Genomic DNA, 20,258 nt, shown 5'->3' with positions numbered 1-20,258 from the left:
AAAGGTAGTAGATAACTGGAAATTATTGACGGAAAGAGTGGTAGGTATATGGAAATCATTGCCTAAACCAATGGTGGATATCTGGTAAACAATGCCTAAAGGGTATCCTGAACTCATTGCCTAAAAGGCTAGTAGCCACAGAAACCCCCAAGACATTTAAGAAATATTTAGATGAGCACTTGAAATATCGCAGCATTCAAGGCTAAAAGACAAGTGCGAGAAGTTGGAGTGAGAATACATAAATCTTTGGCGACTAGTACTGACACAATGGGCCGAAGAGCCTCAATCCGTGCTGTAAACATCCTGAGAATCGCACCACACAAGAGGAGCTGACAGACCACCTGACCTCCTGTGACCTGCCTACTTCAATGATTGGCATGATCGCCATCAATGGCGACGCGAGGCCTAGCCCCGTCAACCAATGAAAGTATAGAGAATGCAGTTGGCCAGGAATTGCGGGTTTCGGACGCAAAAAGTGAGAAGAAGCAGGAAATCAGACGACGAAGTAAATCGGCGGCGGCGGCTACAGACTGCAAAACGTTTTTTTTTAAAAGAAAAGGACTTGGATCAAAAAGTCCGTTGGGGTGTCGGACGCCTCAACGAATCGGAAGCGGCCTTTGAAGTCACGTGGTTCAGGTTTGAATGTAGCCCCGCCCCCTGTTTCCGCAAGCGGTAGAAAACAAACAACCGACTGTGAGATCCCGGAGCGGTGCCCGGTGCCCGGTGATTGATACCAGAGCGGTGCCCGGTGATTGATACCAGAGCGGTGCCCGTTCACCGATTTGGTTAACTCTGCGGGACTGTGATACCAAACTGCTGCCGGGATCACTTCATATCCTGGTGAATGTGGGGAGGTGAGTGCAGTCGGAATGTTATAATTCTTTATCCTCTCTGCTACCTGAGCTTCTCCAGCGCCTCGACTCTTGAGTTTTTGTTTTATTTTCAGGGTTTATTTGTTTTTTCAGATCTCCAGTGTCCGCGGATAAAGGGAGGTGTGAGGCTGACCTCTCCATCTGTCCGGGAGAGGGTGGGGGTGGGAGGTCAGCTTTCAGCCCGTCCTGACACCTGCGTGTCTCATTTGGAGAATGGATCAGTGGTGCTGGAAGAGCACAGCAGTTCAGGCAGTATCCGAGGAGCAGGAAAATCGACGTTTCGGGCAAAAGCTCTTCATCACTTACTGCTCCTCGGATGCTACCTGAACTGCTGTGCTCTTCCAGCACCACTAATCCAGAATCTGGTTTCCAGCAACCGCAGTCATTGTTTTTACATCATTTGGAGAATGGTTTAGCAACCCAGAGGATCTACCCACTCTTTCCCACCCCCCACCTAATGTCCAAGGAGATCCCCTCGCTCTTCCTCCTGTCCGAGGGATGAGTGTCCAGGGTTGAAAGATATTCAATTCTAATGGACTCTAAAATGGATGAAGTCCAGTGCATGACATGACAGACTCTTTTGGATTGGGTGAGGGGGATCTTGATGATGCATCAAGAATTGGACAAGTGCAGTGACTATTCTGAATGCATAATCCTCCCCTTCCTACCTTTTTCCTCTGCATGTGTGGAGGATGATGCCACAGATGGGGTGCTAAGTGTCCTGAGTGCAGAGACATCAGTGATGCATGTTCCTCCTCACCAAGGTCACCCTGCTGATGACTCTTCTGCCCTCATCCAGTTGCCACATGTTCCTCATCAGCTGATGTACTGTCCCCTGTGCAGCGGCTGATACAATGTCCCCAAATGGGCACAGCTTCCTGTCTCTGGCAAGGACTGCATGTTGTCTGATGAGGGCTGAGTGACATGGTCTTGAAAGCTCGATGATTGCTTGATTGACAAGGTAATTAACATCACCTTCTGTCTGATCTTACCTCATCTACATACTTTTCTGGGTCAAAGTTTGTGAGAAGATTTGTAGCTCGGGTGCTCGTTGTTGTGGTTCTGTTCGCCGAGCTGGGAGTTTTTCTTGCAAACGTTTCGTCCCCTTTCTAGGTAACATCCTCAGTGCTTGGGAGCCTCCTGTGAAGCGCTTCTGTGCTGATTCCTCCGGCATTTATACTGGTTTGAATCTGCCGCTTCCGGTTGTCAGTAGCTGTCCGCTGCAGTGGCCGGTATGTAGGGTCTAGGTCGATGTGTCTGTTGATCGAATTCGTGGATGAGTGCCGTGCTTCTAGGAATTCCCTGGTTGTTCTCTGTTTGGCCTGTCCTATAATAGTGGTGTGGTCCCAATCGAATTCATGTTGTTTGTCATCTGAGTGTATGGCTACTAGGGATAGCTGGTCGTGTCGTTTCGTGGTCAGTTGGTGTTCATGGATGTGGGTTGTTAGCTGTCTTCCTGTTTGTCCTATGTAGTGTTTTGTGCAGTCCTTGCATGGGATTTTGTAAACCACGGTTTTGCTCATGCTGGGTATTGGGTCCTTTGTCCTGGTGAGTTGTTGTCTGAGAGTGGCTGTTGGTTTGTGTGCTGTTATGAGTCCTAGTGGTCGCAGCAGTCTGGCTGTCAGTTCAGAAATGCTCCTGATGTATGGGAGTGTGGCCAGTCCTTTGCGTTGTGGCATGTCCTCATTTCGTTGTCTTTCCCTGAGGCATCTGTTGATGAAATTGCGCGGGTATCCGTTTTTGTTGAATACCTTGTATAGGTGTTCTTCTTGCTCTTTTTGTAGTTCAGGTGTGCTGCAGTGTGTTGTGGCCCTTTTGAATAACGTCCTGATGCAACTTCGTTTGTGTGTGTTGGGGTGGTTGCTTTCATAGTTCAGGATTTGGTCTGTGTGTGTGGCTTTTCTGTATACCTTCGTGGTGAATTCTCCGTTCGGTGTTCTTTGTACCATCACGTCCAGGAATGGGAGCTGGTTGTCCTTTTCTTCCCCTCTCATGAATTGGATTCCTGTGAGTGTGGCGTTGATGATCCGGTGTGTGTTCTCTATTTCTGTGTTTTTAATGATTACAAAGGTGTCGTCTACGTATCTGACCCATAGTTTGGGTTGTAGTTGTGGTAAAACTGTTTTTTCTAACCTTTGCATTACTGCTTCTGCTATCAGTCCGGAGATCGGTGAGCCCATGGGTGTTCCGTTAATTTGTTCATATATCTGGTTGTTGAATGTGAAGTGTGTTGTGAGGCACAGGTCTAGTAGTTTAAGTAAGTTTCTGGGTCAGTCCCACCCTTACTCACTTACAGCAACACTTACTCGCTTTGGATTGACACTATTGTTCATGTTGCTTCAAAATCTTCGTGTGTATATTCAGTACTTACAACATTTGAACGCCTCACAAAATTGATAGTTTGGAGCTCTGACTGCTTCTTCCTGTGCCTTTACTACTGTTCCCAATTATAGTTTATTACTATCTTTCAGAGGGAGCATTTCCATTTTGGTTGGTCATAAGATCAGGGACTTCCACGAGTTGATGTGGAATTTGATCCCTTCAGGGATTTTTGAGTATATCCGTAAATAATTTGTGTTGCCTTCTGCTAAGACTGGGTTCTGTAAAGAGCAATTAGTTTTGTCTGGTATCCAGCATACGAATAAGGTGAATAACTTGCGAAAAATGGGATGGGTTGCTGCCAAGCTTGCAATTGTCGGGATTTTGCTGAAAAATCTGAGATTTGGAGACTGGAATATAATGAGGAGAGAGAATAAATGCTTAATTTTACAATACTATAATGGCAGTAATCAATCCTTTTTGAGTTAACACATACAAACACAGACTGGTACATGTGAAAATACATGATTTTAGTGACCAATGAATTCCAGGGTGAAATGGGTTTTTTTCAGAAAAAAACCAAGTATCAGTCATTCTTGGAAAATCTTGGATGATTGGTCATCCTGCATACAACTGATGCATTCTGCCCCGTGGAGTTGGTTTTGAATAATTAGTACCCCACTGCTGAGCATCTTATCTTGAGAAGGTGCTGTTGTTTGACCTTTTTTTTTGTATCTGCATTTGAAAGATCATTTGAAGGCATCATTGGTGCTTTGCTGTGCCAACTGTAAGTTGTCCAAATCTCCAAAGCATGTAGGAGCATGGGGATCACTGCTGCCCAGCACATCATGACCATAGTCACAGGCCTACTTTCTTGGTTCTTTCTAACTGTTTCCCTCAGTTAGTCAAAGGTTGTCATAGCCCACTGCAAGTAATTATGAACTTTGTTATCTACGCTTGCCATGCTCAAGAGGAAATCCCAATAAATGGAAAATGGTCCACATTTTACCAGGCTCTTGCCACTGACCTTGTTCTGTAGCTGGGTAGTGAGCCATTGTAAATCTACCTGAAGATAGGTATATAGCCCACGTATCTCCTGGATGGCTGTCAACAGAAACACACTGAATTCGTAGTTCTGTTTTTCCTTTTCCAGAGTAACATCCATATTGTAGGTTTGAAATAGAGGCGTCCTTCTCCCCATCATCCTGAAAAAGGAACAAAATCTGTAAGATGCTGCACATCAGAAATACAGCTGCACGTGCTCAAATCAGAACCTGTGGATGTGGAGAGGTGAACTTTGATTTAATACCATTGTTGTTTAATTAGTTCAATGTTTTATTCTAACTGCTGTGTCTCAGTTTCTTCAATATTTCCTGTTTACCTTAGATTTTTGGTATCTCCAGGATTTCCTGTGATCGGAAATGGGCATTCTAGGACATTTGTGTTCATAACCTTTCCACTTTATAACTTTTCCACTGCAGCTGTTTCTGGTATTTCCTGTTATATGTTTTGACATCTGCTGTATTTTCCTTTTTATTGTGGTTTGTAATGGACTATGTACAAACTTTCTAGAATATGGTAGACCATTATCATGGCACCATACAATTATCCAAGAGATATAATGCAATTCCTCTGAATTCTTGGCTTTATTATTGGTGAAGCCTGTGAGTGGTGACTGTAAACTTAAGAGTAGTAATTCCTGTCCTACACTGCATCTGCCCAAAAGATTCTTTTTGAACTATGTCACTAAGAGAAGCTGCATGTTGCACTGGCACTGACAGTGTTGCCATACATTGTGATATGTAAAAAAATTATCTAAGCCTGCTGTGTTTTCTTGACCCAAGTTATCTTGTGCATTGAAAATGTCTACTATTCTAAACACTTTGGGGCTTAAACTTGTATTAAACATATTTTGAAACTTCTGTCCTTTCGTACATCAATCATACACATGTTCTTGAAGTGGTAATGAGAACTTAGGATTTTCAAAAATAGTCATCCACTCCCTTTTATTAATCTGCTATGATACATGTTTTCCTGCTAGATGCACTGAAATTGAAATGATTCAAATCCGGATAGCCCAAAACTCTATCTATAGTAATGCTGTCATCTATCCCAGCTAGCTGAATAGGAAATCCAGCAGAAGGATATCCATGATCAGCTTCAATTCTGGACTGATCTTGTTCACACTTTTCATTGTCTACATCAATCAATTGGAATGGAGTGAGACCATGCTGGAGAGCAAAATAAAAGTGTGACTAAACCCATGTCAAGTGAAAGAAGTTGATCTATTAAGTGGAAAACTGTGGTATGACGTGAAAAGTAGACATTATTAAGGAGTGGGGGTTCCACCATAAAGTTTATCAATCATTCTGAAGCATTAGATCAGCGTCTTGGAAAAATTTGACAAGCAGGCATGCTGAATTCCTGAAAAGAATGAAAATAGCTACCTATCCTGTCCAACCCAATATGAAAGTGGAGTCACCCTGCAAAGGCTGCCGGCAAGGAGTTCATTGCAGGGTTTGTTCACTGTATCGAATCGAAGCAAGATGTTGTCTTCTGTATAGTAAGGATGTGCCAGCAATGACAGATGATTGACTGCAAAATGATCTCATCCACATCCTGAATACATCAAAAGACTTTGTGTAGATGAAACTGAATTATTTTATCGCATTTTATCAAATCACTTTCTCTAGATATTTCATCTTTAAACATTTAATGTTGAAAAGTGAAGCTAGAAACCTACCTCATTGTGAACTGTGCTAACATGGATGGCACCAAAAAGCTGCTGCTGCGTTGATGTCTAAGAAACCCCATCGCCTTGTGAATGTCAGCTTATTATTGTATAGTACAAGTCTAACCAAACTACCTGGATGCTCCTCAGCCTTTTAGAAGCATGGATCAGAAAGTTTTAAAAATGTATAAACTGACAAAAAGGAAAATTTACCTTTTAGACAACTGCCTCATGCACTGTGACATCACTGGTCTCTAATCAAGCTGATGTTTTTGCCATCCAGTAACGATCAATAGATTGGGGATGGTTAGATTCCTAAAGGTGAATTAGTGATGGCAGCTGATCTTGCTTCTTGATTGATAGCCTCTGGAATGTTTGCACTCCTGTTAAATGCTACCTTCATGGCAAGCATGGAGGATGATAACAAAAAGCAACATCACCAACTGCTGCAACCAAGCTGAGGTCAAACAGGCTATAACCTTTTCAAGATGCCAAAGAATGCAGGAGCGAGGGTGGGGCTAACCAACTGTTAATGAGGCTTTTTATTTTTGCTCACCTGTAAGAGGATGGCATGAAAATTCCAGCAGACACCGAATGGATGATGCTATATGTTGCACAATGACCTTGCAAACCAGGTAGCTATAGATGTATACTTCAACGGAGGCAGATGACTCTAAAGGTCTGATGCTCACCCATCTGTCTCCCTACCTGAAGCTGCACTGGCTGCAGGATGAAAACACTGAAGACATGTTTAACTTCATTAATAACATGGTGGACTGCATCACGCTTGGCTAGAGAAAGCATATTACTCAGTTAAAATTGCTGGGGTTTTCCAGAGGTAACTCTCATTGTCTTTTTTTAAATGACAAAGTCACACCATTGCAAGTTGTGGACAAACTTGAAGAATAATGACATTTCTCATCTGTGTACTGCATTGATGTTTTCCTTTTTGTTCTGACAGAGCATATTTGTGGGCTAATCTGATTACATGGGGCTTCTGCAGTATTCTCAAAGTTCCACTTAGCATAAACGTATGGATGGGTTCCCTGAAACTAACTTATCATTAATAAATCTGAAAATATGGTTTGAAAGTGAATGTGAAATTGCCATTCTTCTACTGTGAACTTAGATCTGACATTATGTACTACCTAGCAAAATTGCTAGTTGAATAACTGTTTTGAACTTGCAATGGTTTGATTAGTTGGGGAGAGTAAGGCACCAAATGGAATAGAAAAATCTTTCCTATATCTACATGGTGTCTTTATGGTTAATATTTATCAAATTTTATTTTGAGATTTTATTTAGGAAAATAAATCTTTAAAAATTTTAGTGACTGGATGAATGGTTCAGATGTTTATTTTTTCATAAATTTTGGTTTAATTTGCATTGACACGATCTAACAGATTTTGTTTTTGTCTTTTTATCAGGGGAAAGAAAAACATTGAATTAACTGGAAACATACAATTTGATGACAATGAATTTGGCAGCTGATGATGGTAATTGGAGCATTTGATGCATTTTTACTATCCATAGTGGATCAAAGCAATTGTGATTACACAATTCTCTTCAATTCTGAGCTGAATCTCCAATTTCATTACTATCGACGAACAAAACACTTCTCTACCTCCATAATACCAACTCCAGTTATGTTTCAGCCCATCTGACAGTGATACATTCAACTGTATTTTTCTCATTTTAATATTTCAACAAATCCAGTATTCTCCTGTTTTTATTTTGTAGTATATGCAAAGTTCAGCTCATAGAATAATTTCTGTTCTTACATTCTTCATTTAAAGAGAAATTAGAAGTTTTTTACCAAAAGGATAAAACCACAGAATTAAGTTTTAAAAACAATCAATTTTATTATGTAAGCATCAAGTAAAGCAAACTATGAAATAACAGTTTTAGATAATTTTATGCTTTACATTGAAAAGTCCAATGAAAGATAAATGCAAATGCTTTAGACTTAAATCCTTCACTGAATTTGCCTTTTTTCTTGTGTGGGATGAGTTGAGACTGAATAAAAAAGAAAATCTTTGGGTGCTTGTCAGATTTTAAAGCTTATCCACTTTCTTTGGACTAACTCCAAACATTTTCATGACTGTCTTGTAAGGTTTAGGACTTGGCAACTGTAGCCTGAGCTTTCTTGTAATTTTTGCACAGTGGTTTAACCGAAAACTACAAACTCCGTGTATATAACAGCTTTTATTTTTAGTCAATGGATATTCCATATCTTGGAAAATTCTTTTTCTGTGCTTACAAACTTGCTGCTTGTTTTTACAACAATTGTTATAGTAGCTTCTTCCTTTAGACCTGGGCTTAGCCAATCCACCAACCTGTCTACTGTCTGTAAGCTCTCATGAATATTCTCCATATTGAGCATGAACCTTAGTATTTTCTTTGCTTAAGGTGAAGACTTAATTACACTTATTTCTTTTGCTGCCTTGTCTGTGAGTTGCAAGCTATACAAGGCCATGGCTGAACTATCCTGTGTGCTTTTATAGGCAAGCAGACATTAACAAATTTGAACAATATAACTACCTTTAAACCCCACTGTCCATCTCTGCATGCTTAACAAACTATGGTCTTTTCACCACTATGCCATCCTTTTCACATCGCCATCGCAGTCCAAAACCTGCTTTCTGGTACACCTTCCTGAAAGAGATCTGCCTCACTTCCCTTTCAGTCCCTTTTAAACATCATTGTTTTGTGTCCTTGTTGCTTTTTTTTTTGTCATGCAGCTTTTGGTAAAACATTTTTTAGGTGTTTTTGTGTTGAAAGATGCAGTGTGAATTATGGGTATTTTGTATAACTTGAGGGTAAAGCAATATGAAGGCAGTGTTGATGTAATCTTTTCTATTTGTTATTTGAAGGCTTGTTATGCTCATGATGCAGATCAATTATGGAATTGCCCTATTATGTCTGTTTCTAACTTCATTAATTTTGGCTCTTGCTGATATGTAATTGGTTCCTTTTATGTTCTTTGTGTCTTTTACCTTCTATTCCATTACTCAGTCATGCAGCATAGCAATTGAAGTGTAAAATACTTGTAACTTTCAAGGTACATGAGCAATTTTGATCCTGATCCTCTGTGAATTCTGAATAATTGCTAGATACGGAATCCATTGCAATGTTTTTGAGAGTATTTTCACATTGGAGAAAGTGAGGACTGTAGATGCTGGAGATTAGAGCTGAAAATGTGTTGCTGGAAAAGTGCAGCAGGTCAGGCAGCATCCAAGGAGCAGGAGAGTCAACGTTTCGGGCATGAGCACTTCTTCAGGAATTCCTGAAGAAGGGCTCATGCCCAAAACGTCGATTCTCCTGCTCCTTGGATGCTGCCTGACCTGCTGCGCTTTTCCAGTAGTATTGTCACCGTGTCAATTGTCATGATCCAAGAAGAGGACCTTTTTCATGAAAATAAGTAATGATTACAAATCTTGCCAACAATATCCATTTCTCTTGTATTCCTCCCCCTTTTTATCGTGGTTAGCTAACTGACTATCTTGTTACTGCATTCACTTTTTTTTGGAGCCTTGCTGTGTACTATTAGCACGCATTGATTGCCCCCTGTGGAAGAATTTATAAAGCTTCTGGTTAGGCCCCATTTGGAGTATTGTGTCCAGTTTTGGTCCCCACACCTCAGGAAGGACATACTGGCACTAGAGCATGTCCAGTGCAGATTTACACGGATGATCCCTGAAATGGTAGGTCTAACATACGAGGAGTTTAGAAGATTAAGGGGAGATTTAATAGAAACGTACATGATAATACATGGCTTGGAAAGGGTGGATGCTAGGAAATTGTTTCCGTTAGGCGAGGAGTCTAGGACCCGTGGACACAGCCTTAGAATTAGAAGGGGTCAATTCAGAACAGAAATGCGGAGACATTTCTTCAGTCAGAGTGGTGGGCCTGTGGAATTCATTGCCGCAGAGTGCAGTGGAGGCCAGGACGCTAAATGTTTTCAAGGCAGAAATTGATAAATTCTTGATGTCACAAGGAATTAAGGGCTATGGGGAGAATGCGGGTAAGTGGAGTTGAAATGTCCATCAGCCATGATTGAATGGCGGAGTGGACTTGATGGGCTGAATGGCCTTACTTCCACTCCTATGTCTTATGGTCTTAAGAACAGCAACTGCACTTTGCATTCTAAATCTGGTTTTGCAAGCTGCCTTTTGACATTCTAAGGATGTCAAAGTATAAACGCAAGCCTACTTGCTTGTTTTGAATCTAAAACTTTACATTTTATGCATTTTTGCAATGAAATATCAAAATGCTTCACAATGGATTATCCTTTTTATTTATAAAACTTTAAATTTAGCATTTAAATTATGACTAATTTTTGTACAGTAATTTGAAGCACAAATAAATATTTTCTTTTCCTGCCAGATTCTAACTTCATAACTGAAGAAACATTTGATTTTGGAATTGGTTTCCCATCTGAAAGGTAAAAGCTTACTGATTTTGGTTATATTGTGTATTGTAATAGTGCTTATCACTTTGGAAATGCAGTTTTTGCCACTTTACTGGTGAAGCAAGTTCTGGGACCATGTTTTAGTTATCAGCATTTAAAACAGTAAGTACCAGTTTTTTAAAAAAGTTTGTAACTGCACATCTTGAGTACAGCTTTCACTTTTTCTCTAAGTACCATACATTTGCCCTATTGTATTTAGTGCAACTAAACAGTGCAGTGAAACGTCTGTTTATGCTTTGTGTCCTCCTCCTGTTGTTCATTTCATAAATAATTGACTATTAATAATGTTTAGGGTATCTTTTGTTCTTATATACTTTTTTAGTCTTTCTGACACTGCATGATTTGTAGCATTGTAGTTCAACTTAGATTATTTCTGTTTCATATTTCAAGTATTTGGTTTTTGTTTTGTCTATTCAAACTTCGTTTTAAAATGTATTAGAAGTTATGGAGTCACACAGCACAGAAACAGACTCTTCTGTTCAATTCATCTATGCCAAAATTTCCCAAACTAAACTAGTTCCACTTGCCTGCATTTGGCCAATACCCGTCTTAACCTTTACTGTTTGTGTACCTATCCAAATAACTCTTAAATGTTGTATCTGCTTCTGCCACTCCATCTGGCAGATCATTCAACATTTGAACCACCCTCTGTGTGCAAATGTTGACTCTTGGGTCCCTTTTAAATCTATCTTCACTCATCTTAAAAAAAATGTCCCCTCGTTTTGAATTCCCCTACCCTAAGGAAAATACCTCTTTTGCTATTCACCTTATCTATTCAACTCATGATTTTGTAAACCTGTATTTTCTAATCGTGTTGGGAGATTTCAGTAATTGATCAAGTAAATTGCATATAGTGAAGTGGTTCACTCTATAGTTCCATTCATATTCTACTACTCTTACAGCCAAGAATCTTTGCTTGAAAATGACCCTGAAGAAGTTTTAATTGCTCCAGTCAAGCACTCCGAGAGGTGTGTTGCTATGGGAATTGATGTGAACTATAATAATGGAAATCAGCAGAAAACAAATGAAGCTGTGCTGAAGTGGAGTCCGCTAAGTGCAGAAAAACTGGTAGAAATAGTAAAGGAAGCAAATCGTCTGGCAAATCAATTTGAAAAATGTGCTTTGAAGGAAAAGGAAAATGCAAAAATTCAAGGAAGAGAGGACAGAAGTTGCAATGATCGATCAAAATTGGAAAAAGAATCCAAAGCCAAAATCAAACTTTTGCAAGATGACAGAACATGTAAAAAAAGTCCTCGAAGTCCAAGGAGAGATACATTTTTTGTGTTGGATAGCCCAAATAAAGCTCTTCTTCCTTCTGTGAATCTTCAGGTTATAAATGAAAACAGCCCAATCACTAACACCAGACATGCACATTCCATTGAACATGAAATCAGCAACAGCAGAATAGGTTTGACCAGTGAGTCTGAACGAATAACCACCGCCAAACCAATGCAAACAAAGGAAGGTAACCTATCTACAGAAATCAAGCAAGCTGCTGTTAAGAAGGTGCTATATTTCACTTAGTTTTGAGCATATTAGATATACAGAAATATAATTTATATATTTAAAGAGAGTAGAATTGCTAAAATAATTGCTACTATCGCCATTTCTGTCACCAAAATCACGCTGTGCTTTCCAGTAGGAAAATAGTTTTGCTTTAGTTCATTTCCAAGCTACTACCAGCTAAACGTTTGCACTAATACCACAAATTACCATTTGCTGCTGTTTTATTACCCATTTAACAACTATATTAATTGACTGATGGGAAAACTAAGCAAATGTTTTTCCTCTCTATTCGTACATGCACTAAAATAACTTTTCTTCCTCTTGTAGCAGTCAATGCTTTCCAAACCATCTGGTTTGAAACTTCCATCTGGTTTTAACAGGAAAGGAAATATGCATTCACTATCTCCGTCTAAACCCTATCAATATCCAAAGAAGGATTCATTGCACGCACCCATGTCTTCTACAGGTGGTCTAAAGCAAACCAAAGGTAAGTGTCCTTAAGGATGTTTTAGTCATTTACATGCTGGATGACTAAAGAAATTGGGGATTTGGTTCAGAAAAAGAAGAAAGCTTTTATGTCAGGTATAGACAGGATAGATTGAGTGAATCCTTAGAGTATAAAGACAGTAGGAATATACTTAAGAGAGAAATCAGGAGGGTGAAAACAGGTCATGAGAACTTTGGCTAATACAGTTAAGGAGAATCCAAAGAATTCTTACAAATACATTAAGGATAAAATGGGTAACTAGGGAGAGAATAGGGCCCCTCAAAGATCAGCAAGGTGGTTTTTGTGTGGAGCCACAGGAGATAGGGCAGATACTAAACGAGTATCTTGCATCAGTATTTAATGTGGAAAAGGACATGGAAGATATAGAATGTAGGGAAATAGATGGTGACATCTTGAAAAATGTCCATATTACAAAGGAGGATATGCTGGATCACTTGAAACACAAGTGGATAAATCCCCAGCACCTGATCAGGTGTACCCTAGAATTCTGTGGGAAGGTAGGGAAGTGAATGCTGGACCTCTTACTGAGCTATTTGGATCATCGATAGTCACAGGTGAGGTGCCAGATGACTGGAGGTTGGCTAACGTGGTGCCACTGTTTAAGAAAGGTGATAAGGACAAGCCAGGGAACTATAGACCAGTGAGCCTGACATTGCTGGTGGACAAGTTGTTGAAGGGAATCCTGAGGGACAGGATGTACATGTATTTGGAAAGGTAAGGACTGATTAGGGATCGTCAACATGGCTTTTGTGCGTGGGAAATCATGTCTCACAAACTTGATTGAGTTTTTTGAAGAAGTAACAAAGCGGATTGATTCAGCAGGGTTCAACCAGGTTCTCCATGGGAGACTGGTGAGCAAGGTTAGATCTCATGGAATGCAGAGAGAACTCGCCATTTAGATGCAGAACTGTCTCCAAGGTAGAAGATAGAGGGTGGTGGAGGGTTGTTTTTCAGACTGGAGGCCTGTGTCCACAAGGATTGATATTGGGTCCACTACTTTTCATCATTTTATATAAATGATTTGGATGTGAGCATATGAGGTACAGTTGGTAAGTTTGCTGATGATCCCAAAATTGGAGGTGTAGTGGACAGCGAAGGAGGTTACCTTAGATTACAAAGGGATCTGGATCAGATGAGCCAGTGGGCTGAAGTGGCAGATGGAGTTTGATCTAGATAAATGAGGTGCTGTATTTTGGGAAAGCAAATCTTAGCAGGACTTATACACTTAACGGTAAAGTCCTAGAGAGTGTTGCTGAACAAAGAGACCTTGAAAGTGGAATCGCAGGTAGATAGGATAGTGAAGAAGGCATTTGGTATGCTTTCCTTTATTGGTCAGAGTATTGAGTACCGAAAATAGGAGGTCATGTTTTGGCTGTGCAGGAGATTAGTTAGGCCACTTTTGGAATATTGTGTGCAATTCAGGTCTCCTTCCTATTGGAAAGATGTTGTGAAATGTGAAAGTCTTCAGAAAAGATTTACAAAGACTTTGCCAGGGTTGGAGGATTTGAGCTAGAGGGAAAGGTTGAAAAGGTTGGGGCTGTTTTCCCTGGAGTGTTGGCGGTTGAGGGGTGACCTCCGAGGTTTATGAAATCATGAGGGGCATGGATAGGATAAATAGACAATGTTTTCCCTGGGTGGGGAAGTCCAGAACTAGAGGGCATAGGTTTAGGGTGAGAGGGGACAGATATAAAAGAGATCTAAGAGGCAACTTTTTCACTCGGGGTGGTTCGTGTATGGAATGAGTTGCCAGAGGAAGTGGTGGAGGCTGGTACAATTACAACATTTAATAGGCATTTGAATAGGTATACGAATAGGAAGGGTTTGGAACGATATGGGCTGGGTGCTGGGACTAGATTGGGTTGGGATATCTGGTTGGCATGGACGGGTTGGACCGAAGGGTCTGTTTCAATGCTGTAAATCTCAATGACTCTATGATCTCATGCACAGAAAACATGATTAAATCTATGTTACTCAGCTAAAATAGTTGATATTCACAGCAACATAGTTTTAAGCAGACCCAGAAAATGGTTGACAGTATTTCGTCATTCTAGTTTAATTCATTTCATTACTGATTGCAAAAATCAGTTCCTTTTGTTGATTGTTGTCTTGATTTTTACAGTAACTTGTCTGTGGTAGCAGAAGGTTTTAAAATTGAATTAAATTGTAAATGCTTGCTGACTGACATACACCCAGACAAATGTTGGAGGGAAGAAAATATCCTTTTTTTTACTGTCTTAATAGGTGCTTCATTAAACAATCCAGAGAATCGTTCTGGAAAGAGTACTGTCTTGCATAACAAACAAAGTAGAGAGAAAGCCTCAATGATATCAGAAGCCAATATGCATTGTTCATCAATCTCTTTTAAACTCTCTACTGACACCAACATGAAGCTACTCCCAAGTGCTAACAAAGCTTCGAGCAAGGAGATCAATGAAGTACAGCCACCAAGCAAAATCCCTCCCGTAAACCGATTGAGACCCGGATCTGTCCCATCTATTCGCACTGGTAATAAAAATGAAAGAGCCAGTTCAGCTGTACTTAAAGGGAAAGTATCAGAAAGACAGTACAAAACCACAGGTAAAAGGAATTTTTGTGAGAAATATCTAGTTTTCCCCCCAAAAAACAATCGATTGTAAAATTGAAAGGCATACTTATCTAGTGACAGAAGAATTTCTTCCTCCGCTATAATATATATTCCCAACGTCTGGATTAACTTTCCAGTGCAAATGATCTAATAAAAATTTAATGCTTAAATATTCAATGGAACTAGAAACATAGTGCTTCCTTTGAGAAGGGAGGAGAAAATACTGTTGTTTCTTTCCTTAACTATGATTCTGCTGTATTTGAAGCTGCAGTCATTTTATTCCATCTTATGGTAGATTACTTTCCTGTTTCTTTCAGTTAGTTCAACTAAGCATGTGAATTCCACTACATATACTTCAGCAAGCCAAATTAGGTCTCAGCCGAAGAAAACAACTTCAAGTAATGTTGTAAAAAGGTAATGTTTCATCAGTAGGTTTAAAGTATTGAGAGTTTTATGGAACTTTGTGTAAGAAACAACTCATTATTTGAATCACTTTGGAATCTCTCTTTCTGTTTGCACACAAGCCAATTCAATTCATCATGAGTTTGGTTGAGTGTTGCTGAAAAAGGCACGTGCTTTCAAACCTTTGTCATGCACTCATTAAGACAGAACTGCAAAAATACCAAACTTCAAAGGGAGTAATTTAAACAGTCTGAGAACTGGTGCTGAAGTGAACTCTGCTGTGAAGAATACATCAAGGAGCATTTAACCCCCAAACTTGGTTTAAATTCCAACCAGGCAAGGCAACTCTAGTCAAGGCTCTGTGATGAATGTGGCAGGGACTGTCCTTCCCAAAGTTTTTTTTTAGTGAAAGAAAGAGGTAGAATTTAGTGAGCAATTCTGTTTCCAAAAGATTTCCCTGCTCAATGTGTAGCTTCGACAGTGTGTAAGCATGAGACTCCATGTGAGTCAAGAATCTTAAATTGAGGATTATTTTGATCTGAGCACACACGTTTTTTTAGTAAGTGGTGATCAGTCATGGAATTATAACTAATGTTGGGCACATGATGAAGGGCTTATGCTCGAAACGTCGAATTCTCTATTCCTGAGATGCTGCCTAACCTGCTGTGCTTTGACCAGCAACACATTTGCAGCACCATGTTCTGAGCTTTGCAAACGTGGGCTGGTTGATACAATCAGACTGCCTGTTGTGAACCACTAAAGACGCACACTGCTGACCTGTTTTAAGGCAGTCTTATAGATTTTCCAGTCAACCTGTTCTAAGACATTATTACACACCTCTAGAGCAGGTGGGACTTGAACCTGGATTTCCTGTCCCAGAGGTAGGGACACTACCACTACACAAAAAGAGGCTCAGACATTTTAGGCAAGTGTAACACTCAACATAATGGTTTCTAATCCACACTCAGTCAATTAATGAGTTCTCTACTGCTGCAAGTCTGTCTTGTGTTCTACTCCTGCATGCAGTCATTTTTCTCCCCCCAGTGGATTTCGTGTTAACTGCATAATTCTTTTGGCATAGTCTAATTGTTCAGAAGCAAATTGTTCTCATGTAAGACAAATGTGATTACAAAGGGGGTAATCCCCCTTTGAAGTAGTGTAGACAACATAATTTTATATTTAAATGACTGGACTAGATTTCTGGGGATTGCCTTTTCAAAAATAAAGGAAAGGGTGTAACTTTGGCTTTAGTTTTTGTTAAAGACACACTAAAGCTTTAGGAAGCAAGGTTAGTTTCAAGCAGTGAACTATTGGCATGCTTTCCTCACAATTGCACAAACAAGAACAATGTTGATTATGCTTTTTAAATTCAAGCATATGTATATATGTGATAGTTCTTAAAAGTATATTCCAAACTCCTTCACTTGCTAATTTTTGATTTGTACATTCCATTTTCAATATAGAAACCAAAAAAGGTTCAAATATAATTTGAGTATGAACAATCTGTGTGAAGCATGTACCAGTACATTTATTAAGGTATTAGTAGAGGTATGCACTTTACCCTGCATCCTGAAGCTTATTAAAAGGAACAAGCTGAATTAAAAATTCAGTAATATAATACTTCTTGGTAGACCAGTACTTGCTATGAGTGATATTATTTTGCTAGACTACAACAAAATTCAAATTGAGTTCCAAGTTATTCCAATTTTAATCTGGCTGTTAATGCTGTTCAGTAATCTTTTGAACATTTGGTACTTATTTTCTGGTTTAATAAATTATTTAGATTTTGCATTACAGACTTGTGTTGCTCATTTTGGGTTGAATAGGACCCAGTATATACAAGTTAGTTTATTTTCAGAAAGAGGTAATGCAATAGTTCTGGGCATGTGAATAATTATAAGTCTTTTACAGCAAGTTAATCCAACTTCAGTTTTAACATTTAGATTCAGATGAGAACTAGTATTTCATTTTAAATTAGGCCGCATCTAACAAAAACCTCATTTCCACCTTCCTGTGAGCTGAAGTAGGTGTGGCGGCAGGCATGGTATTGGAGGTAGAAATGAGTATTTTATTGAAGCTACCGACACATGGTTAGTGATGGTGAAACAGTTTGTAAATAATAATAATCTCAGACAGTGTTTAGTGAGAAAGATGGAGTTGGTGACTAGCAAATGGGTTTGTGGTTTTCAACCTTTCATTGAGTGAAAGGAAATTTCTGCTTAGTGTTTGTTGTTGGACAATCAGCATGACAAATGAGACAATGGGAGACAATAAGTAATGGGAAGGTAGAGTTAAATATTATTTGACATGTGGAAACTGTCAGGTTTTTTTTTCTTGATGCTGAGGGACAACATCTTAGGAGAAATAGGAGGCCAGCAATCTCTTTAGGGACTAGAGAGAATAATGCAGGAGTGGAAACAGAAACCAATGTAGGTGATTCTTTGGCTACAGCTGAACAGATTAAGAATGGATTTGAGTATTAGATTCAGAGATGTACACCACAGAAACAGATCCTTCAGTCCAACTTGTCCATGCTGACCAGATATCCAAAACTAATCTCGTCCCACTTGCTGGCATCTGGCCCATATCCTCTAAATCCTTCCTATTCATATACCCATCCAGATACAATTTCATCACTTAAAACGCATCAGCCTCCACTACTTCCTCTGGCAGCTCATTCCATACACGCACCAAGCCTCTGTGTGGAAAAAGTTGCCCCTTGGGTCCCTTTTATATCTTTTTCCCCCTCTCACTGTAAGCCTAATGCCCTCTAGTTCTGGATCCCAGGGAAAGGATTCTCTATTTATACTACCCATGCCCCTCATTTTATAAAGCTCTATAAGGCCACCCCTCGGCCTCTGACACTGCAGGGAAAACAGCCCCGGCCGATTCGACCTCTCCCTATAACTCAAATTCTCCAACCCTGGCAACGCCCTTGTAAATCTTTTCTGAACTCTTTCAAGTTTCACAACATCCTTCTGAAAGGAAGGAGACCAGAATTGTATGCAATATTCCAAACGTGGCCTAACCAACATCCTGTACAGCAGCAACATGACCTCTCGACTCCTATACTCAATGCTCTGATCAATAAAGGAAAGTATATCAAATGCTTCCTTCACTATCCTATCTACCTGCGACTCCACTTTCAAGGAGCTATGAACCTGCACTCCAAGGTCTCTTTATTCAGCAACACTCCTTAGGACCTTACCATTAAGTGTATAAGTCCTGCTAAGATTTGCTTTCCCAAAATGCAGCACCTCATGCTTATCTAAAGCACCTCACACCATCTGCCACTCCTCTGCCTATGGCCCATTTGATCAAGATCCCATTGTAATGTGAAGTAATCACCTTCCTTGTCCACTACACCTCCAATTTTGGTGTCATCTGCAAACTTACTTACTATACCTCTTATGTTCACACCCAAATCATTTATATAAAATGATGAAAAGTAGTGGACCCAGCACTATTCCTTGTAGCACTCCACTGGTTACAGGCTTCAAGTTGAACAACTAATGGTTGTCTTGTCAAAGGGCCACAAACTGATAGGAAGGGATGAGGGTTAGTATACTTTTGTTACAAAAGCATAACTCAAGTTTTCAACTTTGTTGTTTTTTTAACTTGCAGCCTCTCTGAAAATTAGGCATAGTTTTTGTTTTTTAGATTCATTTCCATTTAGAACTAGCACGTGTGTTCAACTGCTTTGTCATCCCATCTTGCTGGACTAAATCTACAGTTTGCATTTTGATTTTTTTTTTAAGTTTGAAGTACAGATTTTACTGGACTTCTTCACAGTACATGAATTGATGCTAATTTTACTGTAAGTTTCACGGTTTTCAATGTTTAAGCCTTGTTCGTGTACACTATGCTCAGTCTTGTTTTCATGTAAAATTACCCTTCCCTCAAATTTGTTACTTATGTAATTCTACATAATTTTTAGAATTTTGTTTCATGTCTGGATGGAGGGTCTCAACTTTCATACCATACTGGTACAACTTGGATATCAGCTTTACCCCAATTAGTTAGTTATACTCGAGCGCTTAATCTAAGCTGATTTTACACAGTACTGCATCAATTTGAAATAACACAGTTGATAAAGCTTGAAAAGATGGAATTCAATAAAATAATTCAGGTGACATTCTAAACAATATGAATGCAGAGTGTTTATCTGAAAAAGGTTAAGACTTCGTTAACTGCTATGTCTTAATCATTTGATTTTTTTTTGTTTACATAATGCAACATTTTAGAATGGCAATTTGGAACTGGGTGTAATGTTCTTTGCAAAAAATAGGTAGTTTACATTAGGAACCACCCCCTTTTTTTTGTTGAAAATATGTTGCAGTCCTATTCTCTCATTTTGTGTAATAAAATATAATCTCTTTCATTGTATGTAATTTCCAAATTAAGTCCTCTTTCTTTTTCAGATGATTTCTTTATGGCACTCAATGAATACAATGTGAAGATGAGTTTTTGCATTTTTAACAAACCTGTGTACTGAGAATTTGTTAAAACTTTTTTGACCCTGGAATGTTGTGGCCTTTCTCTGAAGGGAAGAGACTTGGATGTGGAAAGGACTGAACCCTGTCTGTATAAATGAAATTTCAATGGTTTTTGGATTAAGTTTCAAAGCTTTTTCTCGTGTGCTTCACTTTTATAAGTTACTTCTAAAACAAAGCTATGTAACACTAAAAAAAAAAGTGGCATGGATTTTTGTTTAGCTCATTTTACAAGTCACAAACTATGAATTGTAAAAATGTATCTCAAAGCTCAAATTTATAGCTTTTACCTTGGCTACATAATCACTGCCACAAGGTTAAACGTGAAATATTCAGTAACTCTAGTAAATATATTTGTAACATCTAAGATTA

General features: G+C 39.3%; 1 protein-coding gene across 2 annotated transcripts; it reads left to right on the top strand.

The window, feature by feature from the left end:
• The first annotated feature begins 456 nt into the window (after window positions 1–456).
• LOC132828182 (proline/serine-rich coiled-coil protein 1-like) lies at window positions 457–19,900 on the top strand. 2 transcript variants are annotated; one of them, XM_060845118.1, is made up of 9 exons: window positions 457–854; window positions 4,345–4,481; window positions 7,350–7,418; window positions 10,309–10,366; window positions 11,296–11,899; window positions 12,227–12,386; window positions 14,649–14,984; window positions 15,309–15,405; window positions 19,815–19,900. In XM_060845118.1, exons 3-9 carry the CDS (start codon window positions 7,391–7,393, stop codon window positions 19,816–19,818), a joined length of 1,287 nt encoding a protein of 428 aa, XP_060701101.1. In that variant the 5' UTR covers window positions 457–854; window positions 4,345–4,481; window positions 7,350–7,390; the 3' UTR covers window positions 19,819–19,900. The 2 variants fall into 2 exon arrangements, with proteins under 2 accessions (XP_060701101.1, XP_060701102.1); XM_060845119.1 differs by lacking the exon at window positions 4,345–4,481.
• The last annotated feature ends 358 nt before the right edge of the window (window positions 19,901–20,258 follow it).

Source organism: Hemiscyllium ocellatum, chromosome 26, assembly GCF_020745735.1.
Source record: "Hemiscyllium ocellatum isolate sHemOce1 chromosome 26, sHemOce1.pat.X.cur, whole genome shotgun sequence".
Lineage (NCBI taxonomy): Eukaryota > Metazoa > Chordata > Chondrichthyes > Orectolobiformes > Hemiscylliidae > Hemiscyllium > Hemiscyllium ocellatum.
The sequence above is the reverse complement of the archived record's forward strand: the minus strand, read 5'-3'. Positions and strand labels throughout refer to the sequence as shown.

Bases quoted from the DNA above. Each gene is read 5' to 3' on its own strand.
- LOC132828182 (XM_060845119.1), top strand. From the start codon at position 7,391: ATGACAATGAATTTGGCAGCTGATGATG. The intron at 11,900-12,226 runs GTGCTATATTTC...TTCCTCTTGTAG, and splicing joins AGCAAGCTGCTGTTAAGAAG to CAGTCAATGCTTTCCAAACC. The intron at 12,387-14,648 runs GTAAGTGTCCTT...CTGTCTTAATAG, and splicing joins TGGTCTAAAGCAAACCAAAG to GTGCTTCATTAAACAATCCA.